The 24,695-nt window shown below is 44.6% G+C and overlaps 1 protein-coding gene across 2 annotated transcripts in view; it reads left to right on the top strand.

Annotated features, from left to right (window-relative positions):
• Positions 1-24,695, top strand: part of wdfy2 (WD repeat and FYVE domain containing 2) — a 65,863-nt gene that overhangs the window by 10,963 nt on the left and 30,205 nt on the right. For both annotated transcript variants that reach the window (XM_038802587.1, XM_038802586.1), the window contains exons 3-4: positions 3,346-3,419; positions 20,054-20,108. In XM_038802587.1, the coding sequence (XP_038658515.1) occupies positions 3,346-3,419; positions 20,054-20,108 (129 nt within the window). The remainder of the gene's footprint in view (positions 1-3,345; positions 3,420-20,053; positions 20,109-24,695) is intronic.

Genomic DNA, 24,695 nt, shown 5'->3' with positions numbered 1-24,695 from the left:
AACCTAACCAACCCCTCCACAAACGAAAATCCGTTCACACCCAGCATCAACCTAGTGAACCTTCTCTGGGCTGCTCCAATGCTAGTACATATTTCCCTTGAGAAAGGGATCAAAACTGTTCACAGTATTCCATGTGTGGTCTAACTAGTGCCTTTTCCAGTTTTAGCAAGAATTTATATTAAAACATTTGTATAATAAGTAGAGTAGTCTTGTGGGAAAATAATTTTTTACAAAATGTTGTATTGGCTGTCATCATTTAAAAATATTGTTCAGAGTACCCAATAATTTTGTTTTCTAATTAAGGGGCAATTTAGTATGGCCAACCCTCCTAAACACATCTTTGGGTTGTGGGGGCGAAACTCATGCAGACACGGGGTGAATGTGCAAACTCCACACGGACAGTGACCCGGGGCCGGGATTGAACTGGGGTCCTCAGTACCACAGGCCGCAGTGCTAACCACTGTGCCACCATGCTACCCATATTGGCTGTTATCATTGATCAAACTTTGGTGCAGCAAATACAATGTGTTGTGAAAGTTCACTATTTCATACTGAAGCTTGATGAGTGTACTATGCATCGGAGACTCGGGTTCTAGTTTAAATGCTTGTACAAATACCTTCCATGTTGCTATACTTGTGTTGAAGCTCAGATTGCTTTGTGTAATTTGGTACTTGCCATAGTTTGGATTTTCAATTTGTGAACATTGCGATGTGGCTATTACACAAACATTGATACGCACCTAATAATCATACAGCATGTTGAGGCCTTTTGGCCCATTGTGCCAATGCTGGCTCTTTGACGAGCTACCCAATGAGTTTCACTTCTTTCTCCAGAGCACTGCTGATTCCTCCTTATTCAATATTTATCCAGTTCCCTTGTGCAATTAAATCTGCCTCCCATCACCTTTGAGATCACAACTCACATTTATTTTTAAAGTCTCTTCATTTTTCCTTTGGTTTTTTGAGCGTTGTAATAGATAAATATTGGATTGCTGTGAGTATCATGTAATCTGAAGTTGTGGAGTGACAATCCTACTACTGCCTTACAGCCATTTGAAGGGTGCACCATGAGCTTCTACGGAGATTGGGGTTTTTCTTTGTCCCCAGCTGAGCCTGGCCAATGATGAAGATATGACAAAAGTGCTTCAGACAAAACAAGAACCTCAGTTGATTTTCTATAACCATTCTTTCAAAATTGTATAAATGGCTCTAAGTGCAAACATCTGAACATATTGCGACAAATTGGCAAAGGTTGCTATTTCTGTTTCCTGTTTCCAACCCCTTTACCAGAAATGCAGATGTGAGCATTTTGGATAAGAATGGAATTACGCCCACTGGTGTTGAGTCATTTGATGGAGCAGGCCGTGGACACTCTCTGTTCAAGCTCTGATGAAGAATGGCTGTTTGGTCAGGTGCTGCTGTTGTCTGGAACAATCTCCTGAAAAGGGGTAACCAGCCTGAGGAGATGTATGAGAGGAGGATTTTCAAAGGAAGAATTCACAGGGGGAAATGTGCATGTCATGTCACCAAGTATTTTTGTTTGTTTAGTGACACTCTGAATCAGAAAACCAGCACTATGTTAGGTGTGCCTCAGTGCAGAAAAGAATATGATTCATAACATAGTCTGATTTGTGCCAACTAAGTCTCACACAGTATGGTGCCTAAGTATGAGTGTGATGTACAGTTAGAGGGCTGTGAAGGAAATACAAGAGAAGACATTGAGAAGCAAATAATTGAGTGGAAAACCTCTGCTTCTATACTGAATTGAAAAGTCAGTGTGAATTTTCTTTGCAGTTCTATGAAGTTGGGAAACATATTGAGTGAAGTTCATGCACGGAGCACGGCTGACCTGCCTCCCACTGCTGGTGTGTTAATCGATTGACAAAAGCGATGATCTCTGCTCCCTTGACTCAAAATGTAAATGTTTGTGCAGTGAGCTTTCACAGATGAAGATTGTTTTTTATAATGGCTGACTGTGTCTCTGGGACTTTGCAGCAGCTGAAATTTGTACTAATGATAATGCTCATCTCAACCTTTCCAGACCAGTCAAATTTGCCTATTTTGTGCTGCCATTTGGCTTCCACCAACAATTGCCGATGGCAGCTGTACAGTCCTAAACCAGCCAGTTGGGTGCAATCCAAGGTTCAGATTTCCTGCAAGAGATGTCCGTTTAAGGAATGGCTTATTGTGCTTTTAGAGGCATCCGGTAGGCTCATGGTGGTGAAAAACCGATGCCCTGATTTCATTTTACGGGTCATTGGCTAATTAGCATTTGGATCATTTAAAAGACAATCAAAGGATTTTGTGAAATAAAACAGTCACTTAGAACGTTGCTGAGTGTGAGAGTTGATCAGTCTTAGCTGATCTGTTTTTGTCTCATGTGATGTGGGATTCCATATCTTTGATATGTTGTTTTTCTGGGAGAGGCTCGGGGTGCTCTATGTTTCTATTTCCCATGCAGCAATTGGCGAATGTACTGTACACTCCAGTTCCGAAAGTTTGTTGATGCACTTTCACTGCCACTAAAATCACAGGTGTGTTTTGGTTATGTAAGTTCCTGTGCTACATTTACCCAGCTCTTAATTAGTTGCTACATAATTGCCAAGTGCTGACGTTTTAAGCCCCAGGCCTGAGACTATACACACAGGTAATTCTGGACTTGTACATTTAATATAGTTGCATTACAATGTGCTTGAAATGTCTTTGTGGATGGAGAACTGTGATATAGGGCAGCTCGGCGGCACAGTGATTTGCACTGCTGCCTATGGCGCTGAGGATCCCAGTTCGATCCTGGCCCCGGGGTCACTATTTGTGTGGAGTTTGCACATTCTTCCCGTGTCTGCGTGGGTTTCATCCCCACAACCCAAAGATCTGCAGGGTAGGTGGTTTGGCCACGTTAAATTGCCCCTTAATTGGGAAAAAAAATAATTGGGTACTCTAAATTATTAAATTAAAAAGAAATGTGGATCTTTGCAATATTGTTTGTGGCAGGGTTTTGGGGATACTAATCTCGAGTTAAAATGTGGGAGTTTACTGCTGAGTAAGACGTCACAGTGAACTGCTTGGTGCAGTTATTGTGACACATCATTATTCAGGTTAACCTTTTCGGAGAAGAGGAATTGCGTTCTCAGTGTTCAACTTAACCTAAAAGTTATTGCATTATCCAATTTTGTTTCAAGTAGCACATCGCAACAGAAAATCTGTAGAATATTTATTGAATGTTATGGAGCAATACTGTATTGAAAAGTGGACAAGTTTCAAATATGAATTAAAACTGGGTTTTGACATTTTCAAAGTAATTTATGTCAACCTATACAGCATTACAGTGAACATTTTCCTTTGCAGCTTCATGTTCATGCATGTCCTTCAATCCAGAAACGAGGAGGCTCTCAGTAGGACTGGACAATGGTACAGTCTCCGTGAGTACCTGACTATAGAGGATGTATTTGTAAATGGTAGTCAACAAGTGTCTTGTCTATTTATGTTGTGTCTAGTATATTTTCTAAGGGGCATCATCTTCCTTTGTTTAATGCCATTTCGAAATACTCTTGGGCAATAACCAATATCTTGGTGTGAGCAGTTGGAGGTTGTTACAGATAAAGTCTGAGTAATAGAATAATTAATCCTCTCAGATGGTTCACTGCATTTCCCCAGCTTGATATTTACCTTTATTGATGAATAACGTCACTGCATCACTGCCATTTGATGGTTAGAGAAGGATGCTTGAAGTGGTCTGAACTGAAACCTGCTGCAATACTGGCATACTTTATTCCTTGGCACAATTAAGGAAGGTATTGTGCAGTGAAATTCACAAACCATTTTGACTGAGGGTTTCAGGGGTTCCCTATTGGGTAGAAAAATTTGAGGTTTTAGTTTATATGTTGTGTACTGCCAACCAATCTAGAATTTGAATGCTGTTATTCTAAAGAAAAGTTTAAGACTCACTTTGCTCCATAGCTGTTAAAGACTGTTGGATACTGATGTATCTGATGGATGCAGATGCCTGCACTGGGAGACCCACCGGGAAATAATTACCTTTTGGTTCACTAGGTAGAATGAAATACCAGTGCAAAGGTTAGACTCACAGCTGCCAAAATCACTCCCATATTCTTCGTGAGAAGAAATCCACAGGTATTATTGGATGTCTGAATAGACAGTAGTAGCATGTTGCTGAAGCATTTGTAATACTGTTCGGAGTTCGGCCACAGGAGGATTCATTTTCGGGTAAGTGGGCCACAGCCCAATAACCAGAAGCAGAGACCGAGTCCTCCGCGACACGGAATTGCAGCCATTCGTCAGAGACTGAGGGTTCTGATGTTGCCGGGAAGAGACGGGGTATTTGAAAGATTCTAGGGCAGGAAAGCACAAGGGGCGTTTTTGTATGAGGCAAACTAAGAACAAGTGACACTGACATTGATGTTTCAATAACAATTGTATGAGGGGCTCAGCAAATATTGAATTTTTTTAAAGTAAATCAGAAACCGAGCTAAAACCCATCTGAGGAGGGTGACTCCTGCAACAGGAATTTGGACACATTTGTGCAGAAATCTCTAATTCTACTGCCTGGTGAAGCACCGAGTGGACTGTGAAGAAAAGAGACTTGAGAGCTTTTGAAGACTAAAAGGACGTGAACATCAGAGATGCTGGAGGAGTAAGATTATGGCTCAAGTGCTGCCTGAAGGTAGGCAGCATGGTGGCACAGTGGGCAGCACTGTTGCTTCAGAGCTCCAGGGTCCCAGGTTCGATTCCCGGCTTGGGTCACTGTCTGTGTGGAGTCTGCACCTTCTCCCCGTGTCTGTGTGGGTTTCCTCTGGGTGGTTCGCTTTCCTCCCACAAGTCCCGAAAGACGAGATGTTCGGGAATTTGGACATTCTGAATTCTCCCTCTGTACCCGAACAGGTGCCGGAATGTGGCGACTTGGGGTTTTTCACAGTAACTTTATTGCAGTGTTAATGTAAGCCTGCTTGTGACAATGAAGATTTTTTTTTTTAATGAGTCTGTCAGTGTCAGAAGAATGGAGAATACAGAGTGAGTAGATCAGTGTATTTAGACACATCAAGGAACAAAGTGCAATGTGAGTGTCGCTTTAAGAAAGGTTTTTGTCTTATCACATGGCTTCAATTATATTTTTGTGGGTGGAGCTGAGCTGTGGCTGAGTTTTTTGGTTTTGCTTTAACATTTGGCTGCTGTGGACTCAGACAGAAAACAGAAGTTTTTTTGGCCTGCCTTTCTATCTTCATTTTAAAAGCTGTTCCAGACTCCTTGGTAACTTAAAAGAGATAATTGCTTTCTGGAAGGAATTCAAATCTGCTGTTTGAAAAGGGGAACAGAGTATCAATAACAACAGCATTACACAAGTGAGAATGTTGTGTGCTGGGCCGCGCCTTTGAAAAGGGGTTCCTGGTTTTACTTGGATTTTGTTTTTGAATTGGAACTGTTAAGGGGGAATTCATTTAAGGTTATACGTTGATTGCTGTAGCTGTGTGGGGTCTTTATGTTCGTAATGGATAAAAAATTTTGCTGTGTGTTTAAACAAATGTTAACTAAATTCTTAGAATAAAGCTTGTTTTTTTTAATGAATAGCACCTAAGAAGTCTGTTGAATAACACTTGAAAGGAAGGCTCTTGTGCACATCTTAGACAAAATCAGCAAAAAGTTATAGGTAATTTGAACTCCCTAATATACTTTGGAGTTTTTTAAACCCTGGCCCATAACAAGAGCATAATCTCTGCAGCATTTGTTAATGTTAAATTGCTAAATTGGAGGTGGAGAAGATCATGTAGAGCTAACGTCACTGGACTGTTAATCCAGAGGCCCAGGCAAATGCTCTGGGTATTTGGGTTCAAATCCCACTTTGGCAGCTGGTGAATTTGACCTTGGTTAATAAATCTGGAATTGAAAACTAATCTCCGTATTGGTGACCATGAAACTATCATCAGTTGTCGTAAATGTCCTTTTTAGAGAAGGAAATTTGCTGTCGTTACCTGGTCTAGCCTGCATGTGACACCAGCGCCATAGCAATGAAATTGACTCTTAACTGCTCTCTGAATGGCCTAACACAAGCATTGTCAAACACGGGGGTGCAAACTGCGGGAGGGTCGCAGAGCCGTCCACCGCGGCGCTCCCGATCGCACAGATCCGCACACAGCAGCCGGATTTTAATAATGCCGGCTACAAGCGGCCTTCAAAATGGCCACAAACATACACTGCGGTGCATGCGCACTGATGAGCCGGCACACATGCGAGTATGGCCACATTTTTAGAAATTTGGTTGCAGACTTTTTGAAGGCCGTTCGCAGCCGGCATTGTTAAAAGCCAGCTGCAAAAAGTTCGGGGAGAATGATGTGATTGGATGCTTTCTGAACTTTGACGTTGATGAAGTGGAAGTCTCTTTCTCCAAGAATGGTGAGTGATCCAAAGATAGTTTCACCGCAGCTATAACTTCAACTAAGAGATATCAACTTTTTAAATCTTGATTTTTAAACATTGCAAAACAAAGTGCCTGCAGGTCGTATTTGTAAGCTTTAAATTCTATGTAATCTTCCTGCCTGAAGGGAGGCAGAGAGCAGGTCACCCCCCCCCGACCATTGACATCACGGGCTTTGGGTGCGATTGCGATTTCTCCATTTTGTCAGCAGCAAACAAGGTAAGAGAAAATGGTGGTGTGCGAAGGTCGGCCAGCGTGGATCGCAAAGGTCGGCCGGGCATGGGGCGCGAAGGTCGGCCGCCGTGGGTCGCGAAGGTCGGCCAGTTGGTAAAAATGAGTCCCCGGGAACAAAGTTTGACAAACACTGGCCTAGCAAACCACTTGGTTCATGATCAATTAGGGTTGGGCAACAATGCTAGCCTTGCCAGTGATGTCCAGATCCCATGAAAGAATAAAAAGAGTTTCAAAAGACCAAAGATATGTTTCATTAGCTTGAGTACCTGAATGAAAATCTAGGTAAGAAAAACAGGCCGTTTGTTGGTCTTGGATAAATAATAAGAGTGACAATTGTGTCTTCAGTGCTAAGTGATTGCTAAATGATTTCCTTGTCTGGATTTTAAAGCTATTTATTTTAAGACGTTGTTTGCTGTATGGCATTAATCTAGCAAACTTTAGAAATTGAATGTTTTCAATAACAATTTCTTCCCGACTGGCTGACCCTTTATGGAATCAGTAGTTGTGTTTGGAGGCTTTGGCAGTGCATCAGAGATTAAACTCTGCATCATGGGAGCACACTTGCGCAAGTTGCCACTTGGAAACCTTTAAAGAAAGGCAGATATGGAAGCCCATAATCAGTTATGCATGTTATACATGCATCCGGAATTCATATTGGAAGTCTATTTTAGGTTGAGCTTGTTTGCATTGGAACTTGGTTAGGGTCAGATATGAATTTGCTGGTGTGGTACTATTGAATCAGTTTTTTTTTTCTGGGAAAATTGAACATTCGGGACGGGAGAGTTGGGAGTCGATCATCATCATTAATAACAGACGTGTGCTGAATCAGGGGAACTGACTTGGAAGGGTGGTGTGAAAGAACTATACTTAGCAGGTTTGCAATGATCGTTGTTGTTACAGCCCCCTTACTGTCCTTTATCTCTGTTGCTGGTGAACCTGCATTCTTGCACTGAGCGCAGTTCACTTGTTATAAGTATCCACTTTGAGGGCAGCACGGTGGCCTAGTGGTTAGCACAACCGCCTCACGGCGCTGAGGTCCCAGGTTCGATCCCGGCTCTGGGTCACTGTCCGTGTGGAGTTTGCACATTCTCCCCGTGTCTGCGTGGGTTTCGCCCCCACAATCCAAAAATGTGCAGAGTAGGTGGATTGGCCACGCTAAATTGCCCCTTAATTGGAAAAAATAATTGGGTAATCTAAATTTAAAAAAAAAATAAGTATCCACTTTGACCAAGAAAAGTGAATAACCAAATCCAAGAAAATGTTAAGTATTAGTGATCAAATACCACCAGTTACACTGTCCCACTTTATCCCAAATAGCTGTCTATATCAAGTAAATCGTGGTAACCAATTCGTATTATCTTAGGCATTGATTATAAAGTCACTTCTGAAAGAATCTAGGAATGAGATGCACTATAACACATTTAACAATTAATTATTAAAAAGATATAGTAGGGCAGCATGGTGGCACAGTGGTTAGCACTGCTGCCTTACTGCGCTGAAGACCCGGGTTTGATCGTGGCCTTGGGTCACTGACCGTGTGGAGTTGGCAAATTCTCCATGTGTCTGCGTAGGTCTCACCCCCACAACCCAAAAAGGTGTGCAGGCTAGGTGGATTGGCCATGCTAAATTGCTCCTTAATTGGAAAAAAAAATAATTGGCTACTCTAAATTTATATTTTTTTTAAAAATCAAAGCTATAGTGCAAGAAGGGGGACAGAACATGTCAAGGTAACTAGAACAATTGGTTAACATCTGCAGTAGGAAAAAATGGAATCCCCACTAAAGAAAATAAAACCTCTATAGACCTTAAAAAAAAAAAAAATTTCCACATGGATTTCAAAAGGGGATGTCTTGCTTGATCAACCGCTTTGAATTCTTAGAAGAGATAATCGAGATGATAGGCCAAGATAATGTACTAGATGTAATAGATCTAGATTTCCAAAACTCCATTAATAAGACGGTGTAATAGGCCAATGAATAAAGTCAGATTGAAGAGTCAGGGGACCATTCGCAGAATGGATAGCTGGCTGGCTGCAAGGCAAAGTAAGTGAAGGCATAGCTGTTTAGAGGCAGAATATGCTGCTCAACAAGGATCAGTGCCGGGAAGACTCTTTGGAATCAACCCAATTTCTAAATTTGCAGGCAACACCACATTGGGAGATATGATCAACACTGAGTAGGACTAAACCAAATTGCAAGAACGGGCATGTAAGTGGCATATTATTTTCAACAGAAGTGTGAATTATGTCATTTTGGGAAGAAAAACAATGAGGTCACATCATATTTAGAAAATAAGAATAAATAGAACAGAAGAGCAAAGAGATCTGGGAGTACAAGTACACAAATGACTAAAAATATGATGTTGTTTAATAAAGTCAGACCAAAAGCAAATCGAGCACAAGGATCTAGGTCTGGGGACTAGAATTAAACAGGGAAATTATACTAGTTTAACCTTGGTTAAACCACACTTTTGAGTACTGTGTACAGTTCTGGTCATATTTTACAGATGATATAGAGGTAGCAGAGAATGTACAGAACAATTTCAAAAAAATTATGAGGTTATGCCTGTCATGAAAGGGTGAACAGGTTTGGTCTCTGTCCATTCAAAGAACATTCCCCTTATAGCCAGGGAGAGGGTTGGCCCTCTCAAGGACAGGGGAGGAAATCTATGCGTGGAGCCAGGGGAAATGGGTGAGGTATTAAATGTGTACTCTGCGTCAGTATTCACCAAAGAGAAGAACTTGGTGGATGATGAGTCTGGGGAAGGGTGTGCAGATAGTTTGGGTCGTGTTGAGATAAAAAAAGGAGGCATTTGGGGTCTTGAAAACCATTAAGATAGACAAGTTACAGGGCCTGATGGGATATACCCCAGAATACTGGGAAAGGCAAGGGAGGAAATTGCTGGAGCCTTGAGAGAAATCTTTGTATCCTCACTGGCTATATTGAAGAATAGCAAATGTTGTTCCTTTGTTTAAAAAGGGTAGCAAGGCTAATCCAGGTAATTACAGGCAAGTGAGCCTTACGTCAGTGATAGGGAAATGATTGGAGAGAATTCTTTGAGACAGGATTTATTCCCACTTGGAAATAAGTGGACGTATTAGCGAGGGGCAACATGGCTTTGTAAAGGGGAGGTCGTGTCTTAGTAATTTGATCAAGTATTTCGAGGAAATAAAAAAGATGATTGAAGAGGATAGGGCAGTGGATGTGGTCTACATGGACTTCAGTAAGGCCTTTGACAAGGTCCCTCATGGCACACTGATACAGAAGGTGAAGTTACACGGGATCTGAGGTGAGTTGGATACAGAACTGGCTCGGTCATAGAAGATAGCAGTGGAAGGGTGCATTTTTGAATAGAGGGCTGTGACTAGTGGTGTTCCTCGGGGATCAGTGCTGGGACCGTTGCTGTTTGTAACATATATATATAAATGATTTGGAGGAAACGTAATTGGTTTGATTAGTAAGTTTGCAGGTGACACAAAGGTTGGTGGAATTACGGATCGTGATGACGACCGCCAGAGGATACAGCAGGACATAGATTGGTTGGAGACTTGGATGGAGAGGTGGCAGATGAAGTTTAGTTCGACAAATGTGAGGTAATGCATTTTGGAAGGTCCAATACATATGGGAAATATACAGTAAATGGCAGAACCCTTAAAACTATTGATAGGCAGAGGGATCTGGGTGTACAGGTCCACAGGTCACTGCAAGTGGCAACACAGGTGGAGAAGGTAGTCAAGAAGGCAATAGGCTTGGAACTTAAGGGCAAGTGGGAGGAGGAGCTAGGTGGGGAGCTGGATGCGGGCCCATGGGCTGATGCCCTAAGCAGGGTTAATTCCTCCTCATTATGTGCCAGGCTTAGCTTAATTCAATTTAAGGTGGTCCATCGGGCACACATGGTGGCAGCGAGAATGAGCAAGTTCTTTGGGACTGAGGATAGATGTGCGGGAAGCCCAGCGAACCATGTCCATATGTTCTGGGCATGTCCGGCTCTCAAAGGATTCTAGCAGGGATTCGCTAAGGCAATGTCCAAGGTCCTAAACACGTGGGTGGTGCCGAGTCCAGAGATAGCGATCTTTGGTGTGTCAGACGATCCAGGAGTTCAGGAAGCGAAAGAGACCAAGGTTTTGGCCTTTGCCTCCCTGTAACCCGGAGACGGATCCTTTTAATGTGGAGAGACTCGAAGCCCCCGCGTGTGGAGACCTGGGTTGGTGACATGGCTGGGTTTCTCAGTCTTGAGAAAATAAAGTTTGCCTTGAGGGGGTCCATGATGGGGTTCTCTCGGAGGTGGGCAGCTGTTCCTCGACTTTCTGGGAGAGCAGTAAAATGTCAGCAGCAGCAGCAAACCAGCGGGGGAAGGAATGTTCACTTACTGCATATTCTTTTTTTCATATAATGTTAATGCTCACCTTGATTTGTTAAATGTTGTTAATGGTTATGTAGAAATTTTGTTTCAATATAAATCTGAATAAAAATAATTTTTTTTTATAAATGTTTTTTATTCAGTTTTCATGTTTTATATTGAACAAATTACAAATTGTTAGGGAGAGAGAAAAAGAAAAGAACACGCAAAAATTAACATATATATTTACAGGTAAGCATCTTCGTAATAGGGGCAGCACGGTGGCCTAGTGGTTAGCACAACCGCCTCACGGCGCTGAGGTCCCAGGTTCGATCCCAGCTCTGGGTCACTGTCCGTGTGGAGTTTGCACATTCTCCCCGTGTTTGCGTGGGTTTCGCCCCCACAACCCAAAAATGTGCAGAGTAGGTGGATTGGCCACGCAAAATTGCCACCTAATTGGAAAAAATAATTGGCTAATCTAAATTTATAAAAAAAAAATCTTCGTAATAATAACTGCCCCTTTAGCCGGCATACATATTTTACATTCCCCAATATGGCCGAGGCACATGTTTATTGGCATTTATTTAGTTTGGTTTTGGGCCTTAGCTAGGTAATGAACCCGTAGCCCCCCCCCGGCTACCTTCCCCCGATTCCCGTCCATTTTCCCCTGATTCTTGGCCACCCGACTATTCTTCCTCTTGTACATTGGCCACAAACAGGTCCCGGAACAGTTGAATGAATGGCTCCCACGTTCTGTGGAAGCTGTCGTCCGACCCTCGGATGGCGAATTTGATTTTCTCCATTTGGAGAGATTGCGAGAGGTCGGACAGCCAGTCTGCAGCTCTGGGCGGTGCTGCTGACCGCCGGCCAAACAGGATTCTACGGCGGGCGATCAGGGAGGCAAAGGCAAGGGCGTCCGCCCGCCTCCCCAGGAATAGATCTGGCTGTTCTGAAACCCTGAAGACCGCCACTATCGGGCATGGCTCCACCCTCACCCCCAACACTTTGGACATAGCCTCGAAGAAGGCTGTCCAGTACTCCACAAGTCTGGGGAAAGACCAGAACATGTGGGCGTGGTTGGCCGGGCCTCTTTGGCACCGTTCACATCTGTCCTCCACCTCCGGGAAGAACCTACTCATACGGTTTCTCGTTAAGTGGGCTCTATGTACCACTTTTAGTTGCGTCAGGCTGAGCCTTGTGCACGTGGAGGTGGAGTTGACCCTATGCAGTGCTTCGCTCCAGAGTCCCCACCCTATCTCCATCCCCAGGTCGTCCTCCCATTTCCTCCTTGTTGCGTCCAGTACGGTGTCGTCCCTTTCTACCAGTCGGTCATACATGTCGCTACAGTTCCCTTTCTCTAGGATACTTGCGTCCAGTAGGTCTTCCAGTAGTGTCTGTCGTGGCGGTTGTGGGTACGTCCTTGTCTCCTTTCGTAGGAAGTTTTTGAGCTGCAGGTACCGTAGCTCGTTCCCCCCCCAGCTAGCCGAAATTTCTCTGTCAGTTCGTCCAGTGTTGCGATCCTGTCGTCCGTGTATAGGTCCCTAACTGTCAGTGTCTCCCCGTCCTGCCTCCACCTTTTGAAGGTGGTGTCAGTCAGTGCTGGTTTGAACCTATGGTTGTTACAGATGGGAGCCTTGTCCGACGTTTTGTTCAGGCCAAATTGCTGCCGCAGTTGGTTCCAGGATTGGAGGGTGGCTGTCACCACTGGGCTGCTGGAGTGTTTTTTGGGTGGGGATGGGAGTGCTGCCGTGGCCCGGAGGAAGGTCCCCATGCAGGAGGCCTCCTCCGCACGCACCCACTCGGCTTCTGGCTCCTAGATCTATCCCCTTACTCGCTCGGCTGTTGCCGCCCAGTGGTAGAATTGTAGATTTGGGAGGGCTAGCCCCCCCCTGGATTTTGCTAAAAATAATTTTTTTTAAAAGGCATTAGGTGTGCTTGCCTTCATTGGCCGGGGCATTGAGTTTAAAAATTGGCAAGTCTTGTTGCACCTTAGTTAGGCTGCACTTGGAATATAGTGTTCAATTCTGGTCGCCGACTACCAGTAGGATGTGGAGGCTTTGGAGAGGTTACAGAAAAGATTTACCAGGATGTTGCCTGGTATGGAGGGCATTAGCTCTGAGGAGAGGTTGGAGAAACTTGGTTTGTTCTCACTGGAACGACGGAGGCTGAGGGGCGACCTGGTAGAAGTCTACAAGATTGAGCGGCATGGACAGAGTGGATAGTTGGAGGCTTGTTCCCAGGGTGGAAGAGTCAATTACTAGGGGCATAAGTTTAAGGTGCGAGGGGCTAGTTTAAAGGAGATGTACAAGGCAATTTTCTTTTACACTGAAGGTGGTGGGAGCTTGGAACCCGCTGCCGGGAGGTAGTGGAAGCAGATACAATAGTGACCTTTTAAAATTTACAGTACCCAATTCTTTTTTTCCAATTAAGGGGCAATTTAGTGTGGCCAATCCATCTACCTTGCACATCCTTTTGGTTGTGGGGATGAGACCCACACAGACATGGGGAGAATGTGCAAACTCCACACGGACAGAGACCCGGGGTGGGGATTGAACCCTGGTCCTCGGTGCCGTGAGGCAGCAGTGCTAACCACTGAGCCACCATGCTGCCCAGCGATAGTGACTTTTAAGGGGTGTCTTGAAAGATACATGAATAGGATGGGAATAGAGGGATATGGTCCCCGGAAGGGTAGGGGATTTTATTTCAGATGGGCAGCATTGTTGGTGCAGGCATGGAGGGCCTGTCCTGTGCTGTAATTTTCTTTGTTCTTTGTGATGAAGGGGAAACCTAGAGCCATCGATATCAGATATTCACCAAGAAATAAAATAAGGAATTCAGAAGAAAGATTGTTCACGCAGAGAGTGATGAGAATGTGGATCTTGCTACCCCAGGGAGTAGCTGAGGCAAATAGTATACATGTCTTAAGGGGATGTTGTCATAATATCCACTCATGTATATCATGAGATGCAGTAATTGACACACAGGATAACCAATGAACACACATGACACAGAACAACCAATCACCAGACAGGACACCACCACTTTAAAGCCCACAGGGCATTAAGGCTCTCCCTCTCTCACAGAACACGGCCAGGGAGATAGTCACAGTGCACAGGCCAATGAACATCATCACCATGTGGCAGAGAGCTAGTCTGGTCAAGCCAGTGGGAGGTTATCAGTTAGGTTAATGGAGTGTCAACCCACAGCAGATTATGTACAGCAATCAACAGGTTCAATAAAACAGTGTTGGACCATCTCCTGTGTCGGAAGCCTGTTTCTCGTTTTACTGCATCCAGTTGCAGTCGATGTTAGACCAACATAGATAACCCATCAGATGTTAGATAAGGAAATATGTTGACAATTAGCTGAGGAAAGTTGGAAGGAGGCTCATTTAAAGCATGAACACTGACATAGACTTGTTGAGAATGCCCTTGTTCTGGGTTGCAATATCCTATGTAAACTATTAAATGGGCTGGCCATTTCGAGTAATTCCTGATTACATGTCTTTCAGTCCAAACTCTCCATGGTTTTGAGCTGCTCTTGCTGGCTACCAATGCATTCTGACTATGTTTGAACTCTCTGAAAGAGACTTTGTCCTTATACAGTAACTTTGAAATAATATCTTCCCGCGAGGGGGGTGAGTGACAGGGTGCTTTCGGGGGTCTGGGTCGGAGAGGGGAAGATATCTGATATCTACAAGGTTATGCAGGAGGCGGAGGAGGCGTCAGTAGAGGAGCTGAAAGCTAAGTGGGAGTGGGAACTGGGGGAACAGATCGAAGACGGGACATGGGCTGATGCTCTGGAGAGGGTTAATTCTTCCTCCTCGTGTGCACGGCTTAGCCTCATCCAATTCAAGGTGCTGCATAGGGCCCACATGACTGGGACGAGGATGAGTAGGTTCTTTGGGGGTGAAGACAGGTGTGTCAGGTGCTCGGGGAGTCCAGCGAACCATGCCCATATGTTCTGGGCATGCCCGGCACTGGAGGAGTTCTGGAAGGGGGTGGCGAGGACGGTGTCGAGGGTGGTGGGATCCAGGGTCAAGCCAGGATGGGGACTCGCGATTTTTGGGGTTGGGGTGGAGCCGGGAGTGCAGGAGGCGAAAGAGGCCGGTGTGCTGGCCTTTGCGTCCCTGGTAGCCCGACGAAGGATCTTGCTACAATGGAAGGATGCGAGGCCCCCAAGCGTGGAGACCTGGATCAATGACATGCTGGGTTTCATTAAGCTAGAGAAGGTCAAATTCGCCCTGAGAGGGTCGGTACAAGGGTTCTTTAGGCGGTGGCAACCTTTTCTCGACTTTCTGGCTCAACGATAGGATACAGGGACAGTAGCAGCAGCAACCCGGGAGGGGGAGGGAAAGGGGAGGGAAAGGGGAGGGAAAGGGAGGGGGGAGGGGGAGGGGGAGGGAAAGGGAGGGAGGGGGAGGGAAAGGGAGGGAAAGGGGGGGAGGGGAGGGGGAGGGAAAGGGAGGGAGGGGGAGGGAAAGGGGGGGAGGGGGAGGGAAAGGGGGGGAGGGGGAGGGAAAGGGGGGGAGGGGGAGGGAAAGGGGGGGAGGGGGAGGGAAAGGGGGGGAGGGAAAGGGGGGGAGGGGGAGGGAAAGGGAGGGAGGGGGAGGGAAAGGGGGGGAGGGGGAGGGGAGGGAAAGGGGGAGGGAAAGGGGGAGGGAAAGGGGAGGGGGAGGGGGAGGGAAGGAGGGAAAGGGAAAGGGGGAGGGAGGGAGGGAAGGGGGAGGGAGGAAAGGGTGGGAGGGAGGGGAAGGGGCGGGGGAAGGGGAGGGAAAGGGGGGGCGGACAATGACAATGTTTGTTTATTTAATTTTAATATATTTTAAAGTTCTTTTGTTGCTCATTGGGGTTGGGGGGTGGAGGGATGTGATACATGCGTCGATACGGTCTGGGGGTGTCACAGTTATTATGGGTTATTTTGTTGCATTTCATTGTTTGTCGTTATGTTTTATATTTTCTGTAAAAAATTCCAATAAAAATGATATTTAAAAAAAAAACTTTGAAATAATATTGGAGTGAGTTGACACATTCCAGATTCATTTTAATGCAAGAGCACACCCAACCTGTTTAACTTGTTCTCCAACGAACAGCTGATGGTTCCAGAGGTAGATTCATGGATGTTTACAGCACAGAAGGAGACCATTCAGCCCATCATATCCACACTGGTCAACAAAGATCTGACTACACTAATCCTATTTTCCAGCGCTTGGCACATAGCCCTGAAATACTTCTTAAATGTTCTGAGAGTTTCTGACTCAACCATCCTTTCAAGCAGTGAGTTCCAGAGACCCACCATATTCTGAGTGAAAACTTTTCTCCTCAACTTCCCTCTTAGCCTTCTACCTCTTACTTAAATCTATGCCCCCTGGTTATTTACTGACCCCTCTAATAATGGAAAAAAATAGCCTTCCTATGCAACCTATCTCTGCCCTCATATTCTTATACACCTCTATCAGGTTCACTCTCAACCTTCACTACTCGAGGAAAACAACGCCTGCCTATTCAATCTTTCCTCATAGCTCAGACCCCTCGTCCCAGGTAGCATTCTGGTAAATCTCCTCTGCACCCTCTTGCATGCAGTCACATCCTTCCTATAATGTGGTAACCAGAACTGTATGGAGTATTCCAGTTGTGGCCTAACCAACATTTTATATAGTTCCAGCATGACCTCCCTGCTTTTGCATTCTGTGCCTTGGCTAATGAAAGGATGTATCCCATATGTCATCTTGACCACCTTATCTACCTGTCCTGCCTCTTTCAGGGAAATATGGATATGCACTCCACCGTCCCTCTCATCTTCAGTTTCCAGGTCCTATCATTCATACTGTAATCTTTTGCCTTGTTAGCCCTCCCCAAGTACACCTTACACTTGTCCAGGTTAAATTCCATTTGCCACTGCTCTGCCCACCTGACCAGTTCATTGATATCCTCCTGTAGTCTACGGCTATCTTCCTCACTATTTACCACCCTATCCATTTTTGTGTCATCCGCAAACTTCTTGATCAAACCCCCTTGCATTTAAGCTCAGATCATTAATGTACACCAGAAATAGCAAGGGGCCTAGCACCAAGTCCTGCGAAATCCCATTGGAAACAGATTTGCAGTCACAGAAGCATCCCTCTACCATCACCCTCTGCTTCCTGTGCCTTAGCCAATTTTGGACCAGTGTGCCATTTTGCCTTGGATCCTGTGGGCCCATACTTTCTTGACCAGTCTGCCACGAGGGACCTTATCAAAAGGCTTGCTGGTGTTCATAAAGACCACATCAAATACATAACCCTTATCAACACTCCTGGTTACCTCCTCCAAAAATTTGGTTAAATTTGTCAAACACAACATTCCCGAAATCCATGCAGACTTTCCCCGATAATCACTTATTGTCACAAGTAGGCTTCAATTAAGTTACTGTGAAAAGCCCCTAGTCGCCACATTCCAGCGCCTGTTCGGGGAGGCCGGTACGGGAATTGAACCCGCGCTGCTGGCCTTGTTCTGCATTACAAGCCAGCTGTTTAGCCCACTGTGCTAAACTAGCCCCTTGCACAATCTGTGTCCCTAATCTGTGTCTACCCAGTGTAGATATATTCTTTACCTCAGAAATCTTTCTAGTAAAGCATAGGGTGCCCCTGAATGCTGATGACTTGTTATGTACGTCTCGGACCCGGTCCGGGGAGCATAATGGCGCTGCTGAAGTGGTTTGGTGCGTTCTCTGGGTACAAGTTAAATTTTGAGAAGATAAGTGTTTTTTGGTCACCCCGCCGAAGAAGGGAGTTAATCTGGGAATGTAGCCATTGCGTTTGATGGGCACATATTCTAGGGACTTAAATGTGCAGGTAGCGCGAGTTTGGGCTTGGCTTCAGAAATTGAACTTAAGAGGTCTGGTGGGTAGGGTTAAGCCTGATCGACAGGTGGGATAGCAGTCTGTGAGGATGAACATTCTGCCACGATTTCTGTTCCTATTCCAAATCTTGCTGTTTTTTTTGCCAAAAGCGATTTTGTGGGATGGATAGACTGATTTTGTCCTCTATTTGGGCGGGTAAGCTTGCTAGGATTAGGCGTACAGTCCTGCAGAGGAATCGGTAATTTGGGAGCTTGGTGTTGCCGAGTTTGATCTTCTATTATTATTGGGCGGCATGAATTTCTTCCTTTTAAATTTAGAGTACCCAATTAATTTTTCTTTCCAATCAGTGGGCAATTTAGTGTGGCCAATCCACCTAGCCTGCACATGTTTGGGTTATGGGAGCAGAACCCATGCAAACACGGGGAGAGTGTGCAAACTCCACATGGACAGTGACCCAGAGTCGGAATCGAACCTGGGACCTTGACGCCATAAGGCAGCAGTGCTAACCACTGCATCACCGTGCTGCCCTGGGCGATATGGATTTCTTACGGGAAGGTCGTGTTTGACGAACTTAATCAGATATTTGGAGGAGGCAACCAGGAGTGTTGAGAAGGTATTGGGCTGGTGTGGGAACCAGGGTGCAGTTTGGGTGAGGATGGAATCGGGTTTCTGTAGGGGGTCGGGGCTGTGGGTGCTGGCAACGGTCCATTTCTGTTTTCTCCAAGGAAGTTTTTGTGTAACCCATTGGTGGACGTGACGTTGAAAATATGGCGGCAATTTTGCAGCATTTTAGTTGGGTAGGATGTTCAAACTGGTGCTGATATGTGATAACGACATGTTTGAGCGGCAAGATTGGATGCCAGGTTTCGAGGCTGGGTGGACAAGTGGGTGGAAGGTTTGGGGAACATGTTTCTGGAGGGGTGGTTTGCGAATCCACAGGAGTTACCAGAGAAGTTTGGGCTTTCACAGTGGAGAACTTTAAGTATATCTGCAGGTTTGGGACTTTGCGAGGAACGGCTTCCCATCGCTCCGGTAGTGCCGCTCTTCTCATTGTTGGACCGGGTTCTGTCACTCGGGATAGAGATGGGGAGCACCTCGGGAATTTACAGGAGGATAATGGAGGAGGATGCTGCATCCCTGTTGGGGACTAAGGCCAAGTGGGAGGAATTTGGGGTGGAATTAGATCAGGGGGTGTAGTGTGAGGCCTTGCGTATGGTGAATGCTTCTTTGTCTTACACGGGACTGGGGCTAATACAGTTGAAAGTTGTACACCGGGTGCACTCAAGTAGGGCTAAGATGAGTCAGTTGTTTGAGGAAATGGAAGATAAGTGTAAATATTGTGGGAGGAGTCTGGCAAATCATGTGCACATGTTCCGGGCATGACCTGAGCTGGTGAGATTTTGAGTTTCCTCCTTCAGCACCATGTCGGCGATTCTACGAATGGAATTGGACCCCAGCCCCATGGTGGCCATATTTGGTGTGTCAGGTCTGCAGATGGGTGCGGGGGCAGATGTCTTGGGCTTCATCTCTCTGATCACTCGCAGGCGGGTGCTGTTAGAGTTGACGTCAGCTTCTCCATCCAATGCCTTGGTATGGCTGGGGGATCTTATGGAGTTTTTGCATCTTGAGAAAATTAAATATACGTTAAGAGGTGTAATTGAGGACTTTTATAAAAGATGGCATCCGTTTATTTGTATGCAGCTGTGTTTTGTTTTATTTTATTGTTCTGTATCCATTAAAAAATGTTTAGTTAAAATATACTTTGAAATATAAATCTTTCTGGTAACTTCCCCACCACCAAGGTTAGATTGAGTGGCATATAATTTCCAGGCACCTCACCTGTGACCAGAGAGGATTTGAAAATTGAAGTTATGAGTTTGAAAATGACTACATTAATCTCAGCAAAATTAACAAATTTATCTATTGTCAATGCAAATTTTTGAATCACCCTCTGTATGTACTGAACAGAATTATTCTTAGATCTGTTAAACCTAACAGCATTTGTTTGTTACACCAGGCACTGTATACAGTGGGAAAATAGTATTCACACAAACCTGCCAACTATATGCATGGGGACTGTCCTTTAAATAGAAATTCTAATGCTGACTTTTCTTCGAATTTCAAATGACCAAAAGCAGTGCTGGTTTAATTTAAATCTGTATATAAAAATGACCTGAGAAAAATTTGCAACTCAAATGTTGTGTCTTTTGTCAGGAGTTTATACTGTCTGAAGACTACAACAAAATGATTCCTGCAAAGAGCTACCTTGGTAAGGAACTTCTTTTTTTTTCAATTGGAAGGGAGAGAAAGCATGAGCGTACAAAGATTGAGTCTCGGTATTTCATCCATTGCCAAGGACTAGGAAACTGTTGCTTTACCGATCTTGGTGTTTCCAAAGAACATAAGAACATAAGAACTAGGAGCAGGAGTAGGCCATCTGGCCCCTCGAGCCTGCTCCGCCATTCAATGAGATCATGGCTGATCTTTTGTGGACTCAGCTCCACTTTCCGGCCCGAACACCATAACCCTTAATCCCTTTATTCTTCAAAAAACTATCTATCTTTACCTTAAAAACATGTAATGAAGGAGCCTCAACTGCTTCACTGGGCAAGGAATTCCATAGATTCACAACCCTTTGGGTGAAGAAGTTCCTCCTAAACTCAGTTCTAAATCTACTTCCCCTTATTTTGAGGCTATGCCCCCTAGTTCTGCTGTCACCCGCCAGTGGAAACAACCTGCCCGCATCTATCCTATCTATTCCCTTCATAATTTTAAATGTTTCTATAAGATCCCCCCTCATCCTTCTAAATTCCAACGAGTACAGTCCCAGTCTACTCAACCTCTCCTCATAATCCAACCCCTTCAGCTCTGGGATTAACCTAGTGAATCTCCTCTGCACACCCTCCAGCGCCAGTACGTCCTTTCTCAAGTAAGGAGACCAAAACTGAACACAATACTCCAGGTGTGGCCGCACTAACACCTTATACAATTGCAACATAACCTCCCTAGTCTTAAACTCCATCCCTCTAGCAATGAAGGACAAAATTCCATTTGCCTTCTTAATCACCTGTTGCACTTGTAAACCAACCTTCTGTGACTCATGCACTAGCACACCCAAGTCTCTCTGAACAGCGGCATGCTTTAATATTTTATCGTTTAAATAATAATCCCGTTTGCTGTTATTCCTACCAAAATGGATAACCTCACATTTGTCAACATTGTATTCCATCTGCCAGACCCGAGCCCATTCACTTAACCTATCCAAATCCCTCTGCAGACTTCCAGTATCCTCTGCACTTTTCGCTTTACCACTAATCTTAGTGTCATCTGCAAACTTGGACACATTGCCCTTGGTCCCAAACTCCAAATCATCAATGTAAATTGTGAACAATTGTGGGCCCAACACGGATCCCTGAGGGACACCACTAGCTACTGATTGCCAACCAGAGAAACACCCATTTATCCCAACTCTTTGCTTTCTATTAATTAACCAATCCTCTATCCATGCTACTACTTTACCCTTAATGCCATGCATCTTTATCTTATGCAGCAACCTTTTGTGTGGCACCTTGTCAAAGGCTTTCTGGAAATCCAGATATACCACATCCATCGGCTCCCCGTTATCTACTGCACTGGTAATGTCCTCAAAAAATTCCACTAAATTAGTTAGGCACGACCTGCCTTTTACGAACCCATGCTGCGTCTGCCCAATGGGACAATTTCTATCCAGATGCCTCGCTATTTCTTCCTTGATGATAGATTCCAGCATCTTCCCTATTACCGAAGTTAAACTCACTGGCCTATAATTTCCTGCTTTCTGCCTACCTCCTTTTTTAAACAGTGGCGTCACGTTTGCTAATTTCCAATCCACCGGGACCACCCCATGGTCTAGTGAATTTCGGTAAATTATCACTAGTGCATCTGCAATTTCCCTAGCCATCTCTTTTAGCACTCTGGGATGCATTCCATCAGGGCCAGGAGACTTGTCTACCTTTAGCCCCATTAGCTTGCCCATCACTCCCTCCTTAGTGATAACAATCGTCTCAAGGTCCTCACCTGTCATAGCCTCATTTCTATCAGTCACTGGCATGTTATTTGTGTCTTCCACTGTGAAGACCGACCCAAAAAACCTGTTCAGTTCCTCAGCCATTTCCTCATTTCCCATTATTAAAACTCCCTTCTCATCCTCTAAAGGACCAATATTTACCTTAGCCACTCTTTTTTGTCTTATATATTTGTAAAAACTTTTACTGTCTGTTTTTATATTCTGAGCAAGTTTACTCTCATACTCTATCTTACTCTTCTTTATAGCTTTTTTAGTAGCTTTCTGTTGCCCCCTAAAGATTTCCCAGTCCTCTAATCTCCCAGCAATCTTTGCCACTTTATATGCTTTTTCCTTCAATTTGATACTCTCCCTTATTTCCTTAGATATCCACGGTCGATTTTCCCTCTTTCTTCCGTCCTTCCTTTTTGTTGGTATAAACCTTTGCTGAGCACTGTGAAAAATCGCTTGGAAGGTTCTCCACTGTTCCTCAACTGTTCCACCATAAAGTCTTAGCTCCCAGTCTACCTTAGCTAGTTCTTCTCTCATCCCCTTGTAATCTCCTTTGTTTAAACACAAAACACTAGTATTTGATTTTACTTTCTCACCCTCCATCTGTATTTTAAATTCCACCATATTGTGATCGCTCCTTCCGAGAGGATCCCTAACTATGAGATCATGAATCAATCCTGTCTCATTACACAGGACAAGATCTAGGACCGCTTGTTCCCTCGTAGGTTCCATTACATACTGTTCTAGGAAACTATCGCGGATACATTCTATAAACTCCTCCTCACGGTTGCCTTGACCGACCTGGTTAAACCAATCGACATGTAGATTAAAATCCCCCATGATAACTGCTGTACCATTTCTACATGCATCAGTTATTTCTTTGTTTATTGCCTGCCCCACCATCTTGTTACTATTTGGTGGCCGATAGACTACTCCTATCAGTGACTTTTTCGCTTTACTATTCCTGATTTCCACCCAAATGGATTCAACCTTATCCTCCATAGCACCGATATCATCCCTTACTATTGCCCGGATGTCATCCTTAAATAACAGAGCAACACCACCTCCCTTACCATCCACTCTGTCCTTCCGAATAGTTTGATACCCTCGGATATTTAACTCCCAGTCGTGACCATCCTTTAACCATGTTTCAGTAATGGCCACTAAATCATAGTCCTTCACGATGATTTGTGCCACCAACTCATTTACTTTATTCCGAATACTACGAGCATTCAGGTAAAGTACACTTATGTTGGTTTTTTTACCTCTGTTTTGAATCTTAACATCTCCAGTTTTATTCCTTTTGTTATTACTGGGCCTATTCACTGTGCTCCCCTCAGTCACTGTACCTTGTACTGTCGCCCTTATGGATTTCTGACTATGTCTTCTCTGCCTTGCACTTTTCCCCTTACTTCCTTTTGTTTCTGTCCCTGTTTTACTACCTTCCAACTTCCAGCATTGGTTCCCATCCCCCTGCCACATTAGTTTAAACCCTCCCCAACAGCTCTAGAAAACACCCCCCCTAGGACATCGGTTCCAGTCCTGCCCAAGTGCAGACCGTCCGGTTTGTACTGGTCCCACCTCCCCCAGAACCGGTCCCAATGCCCCAGGAATTTGAATCCCTCCCTCTTGCACCATCTCTCGAGCCACGCATTCATCCTATCTCTGCATTGCTCAAAGAGTGGTTAACTAAGGGAAAACTCAGTGCAAGGTTTTGTTTTGTGAACTAACCAGACACATTAGGTGTTGCCTCATTATAATGAGGTTGAAAACAACAGGTTGACGTTATGTTGCAGAGGTCATGGAGCAGCCTGCCTGTGCTTTTACCAAGTTGGCTATCCAGCGGATCCATTTCATGCTTGTGTATAAAAAGTGATGGGCAGTGAAAGATTTACTGGTCCATTCAGCTTGTCTTACTTACTGGCACTGCCCCCCTGCATCATGATACAGATCCATCCCACTCCACTTGATGCCACATACTCTCTCTGAAGAGAGATGACAGCCCAGTTAAAAACCCAGGCCAGTTGTAGGGGTGTGGGTAGTTGGCTGGGATATTGATGAAATGCCTCCATGCTCAAAACCTAAGACGACCATTCCGACTCTGACTAACATTATTCAAGGTTATCTCCACCCCAGCCAGAAACCAGTCCAACTCTTGGGTGAAGGAATTCAGTGAGTCAGAGGCAGCAGCCTGTTCCACAAATCCACTATTCTCTGGCAAAAAAACTACCACTTCACATCTAACCTAGTTCTTGCATTTAAATAACTTGAGATTGTGACCCTTGGTGCTCCCTACCCCATTTAGTTGAAACAAACTGTCTACACAAACATATTCAAATACTGTGATTGTTTTATGAACCTTGATCAAATCATTGTGAGCCTGTGTTTCTCTTACGTATGAGGACCCAGTGTGGTGGGAGAGAAACATTTTTATTTCTGAGCAAGTGAGCAAAATTACATTATTGAACAAATCCTCTGTTATGAAATATAAGAATAGAAGAAATAGCCACAGGAGTAGATCATGTGGCTTGTCGAGCCTCTCCGTTATACAATATGATCAGGGCTGCTCCAATTTCCCCACTTGCTCCCCATATCCCTTAATTCTACTAGAGACCAAACATCTGTTTATCTCAGTCTTAAATATATTCAATGATAGAACATCCTCAACCCCCTGGGGTAGAGAATTCCAGAGATTCACCACTCTTTGAGTGAAGTAATCAGTCCCCATCTCAAAAGAATAAGGTGCTTAGGAACACTGTGTCCATCCTGAAAAAGTTCCAGGGACACAGTCCATCCACATTT

The sequence above is a fragment of the Scyliorhinus canicula genome, chromosome 7, assembly GCF_902713615.1.
Source record: "Scyliorhinus canicula chromosome 7, sScyCan1.1, whole genome shotgun sequence".
Lineage (NCBI taxonomy): Eukaryota > Metazoa > Chordata > Chondrichthyes > Carcharhiniformes > Scyliorhinidae > Scyliorhinus > Scyliorhinus canicula.
This window is presented reverse-complemented; position numbering and strand designations above follow the sequence as displayed.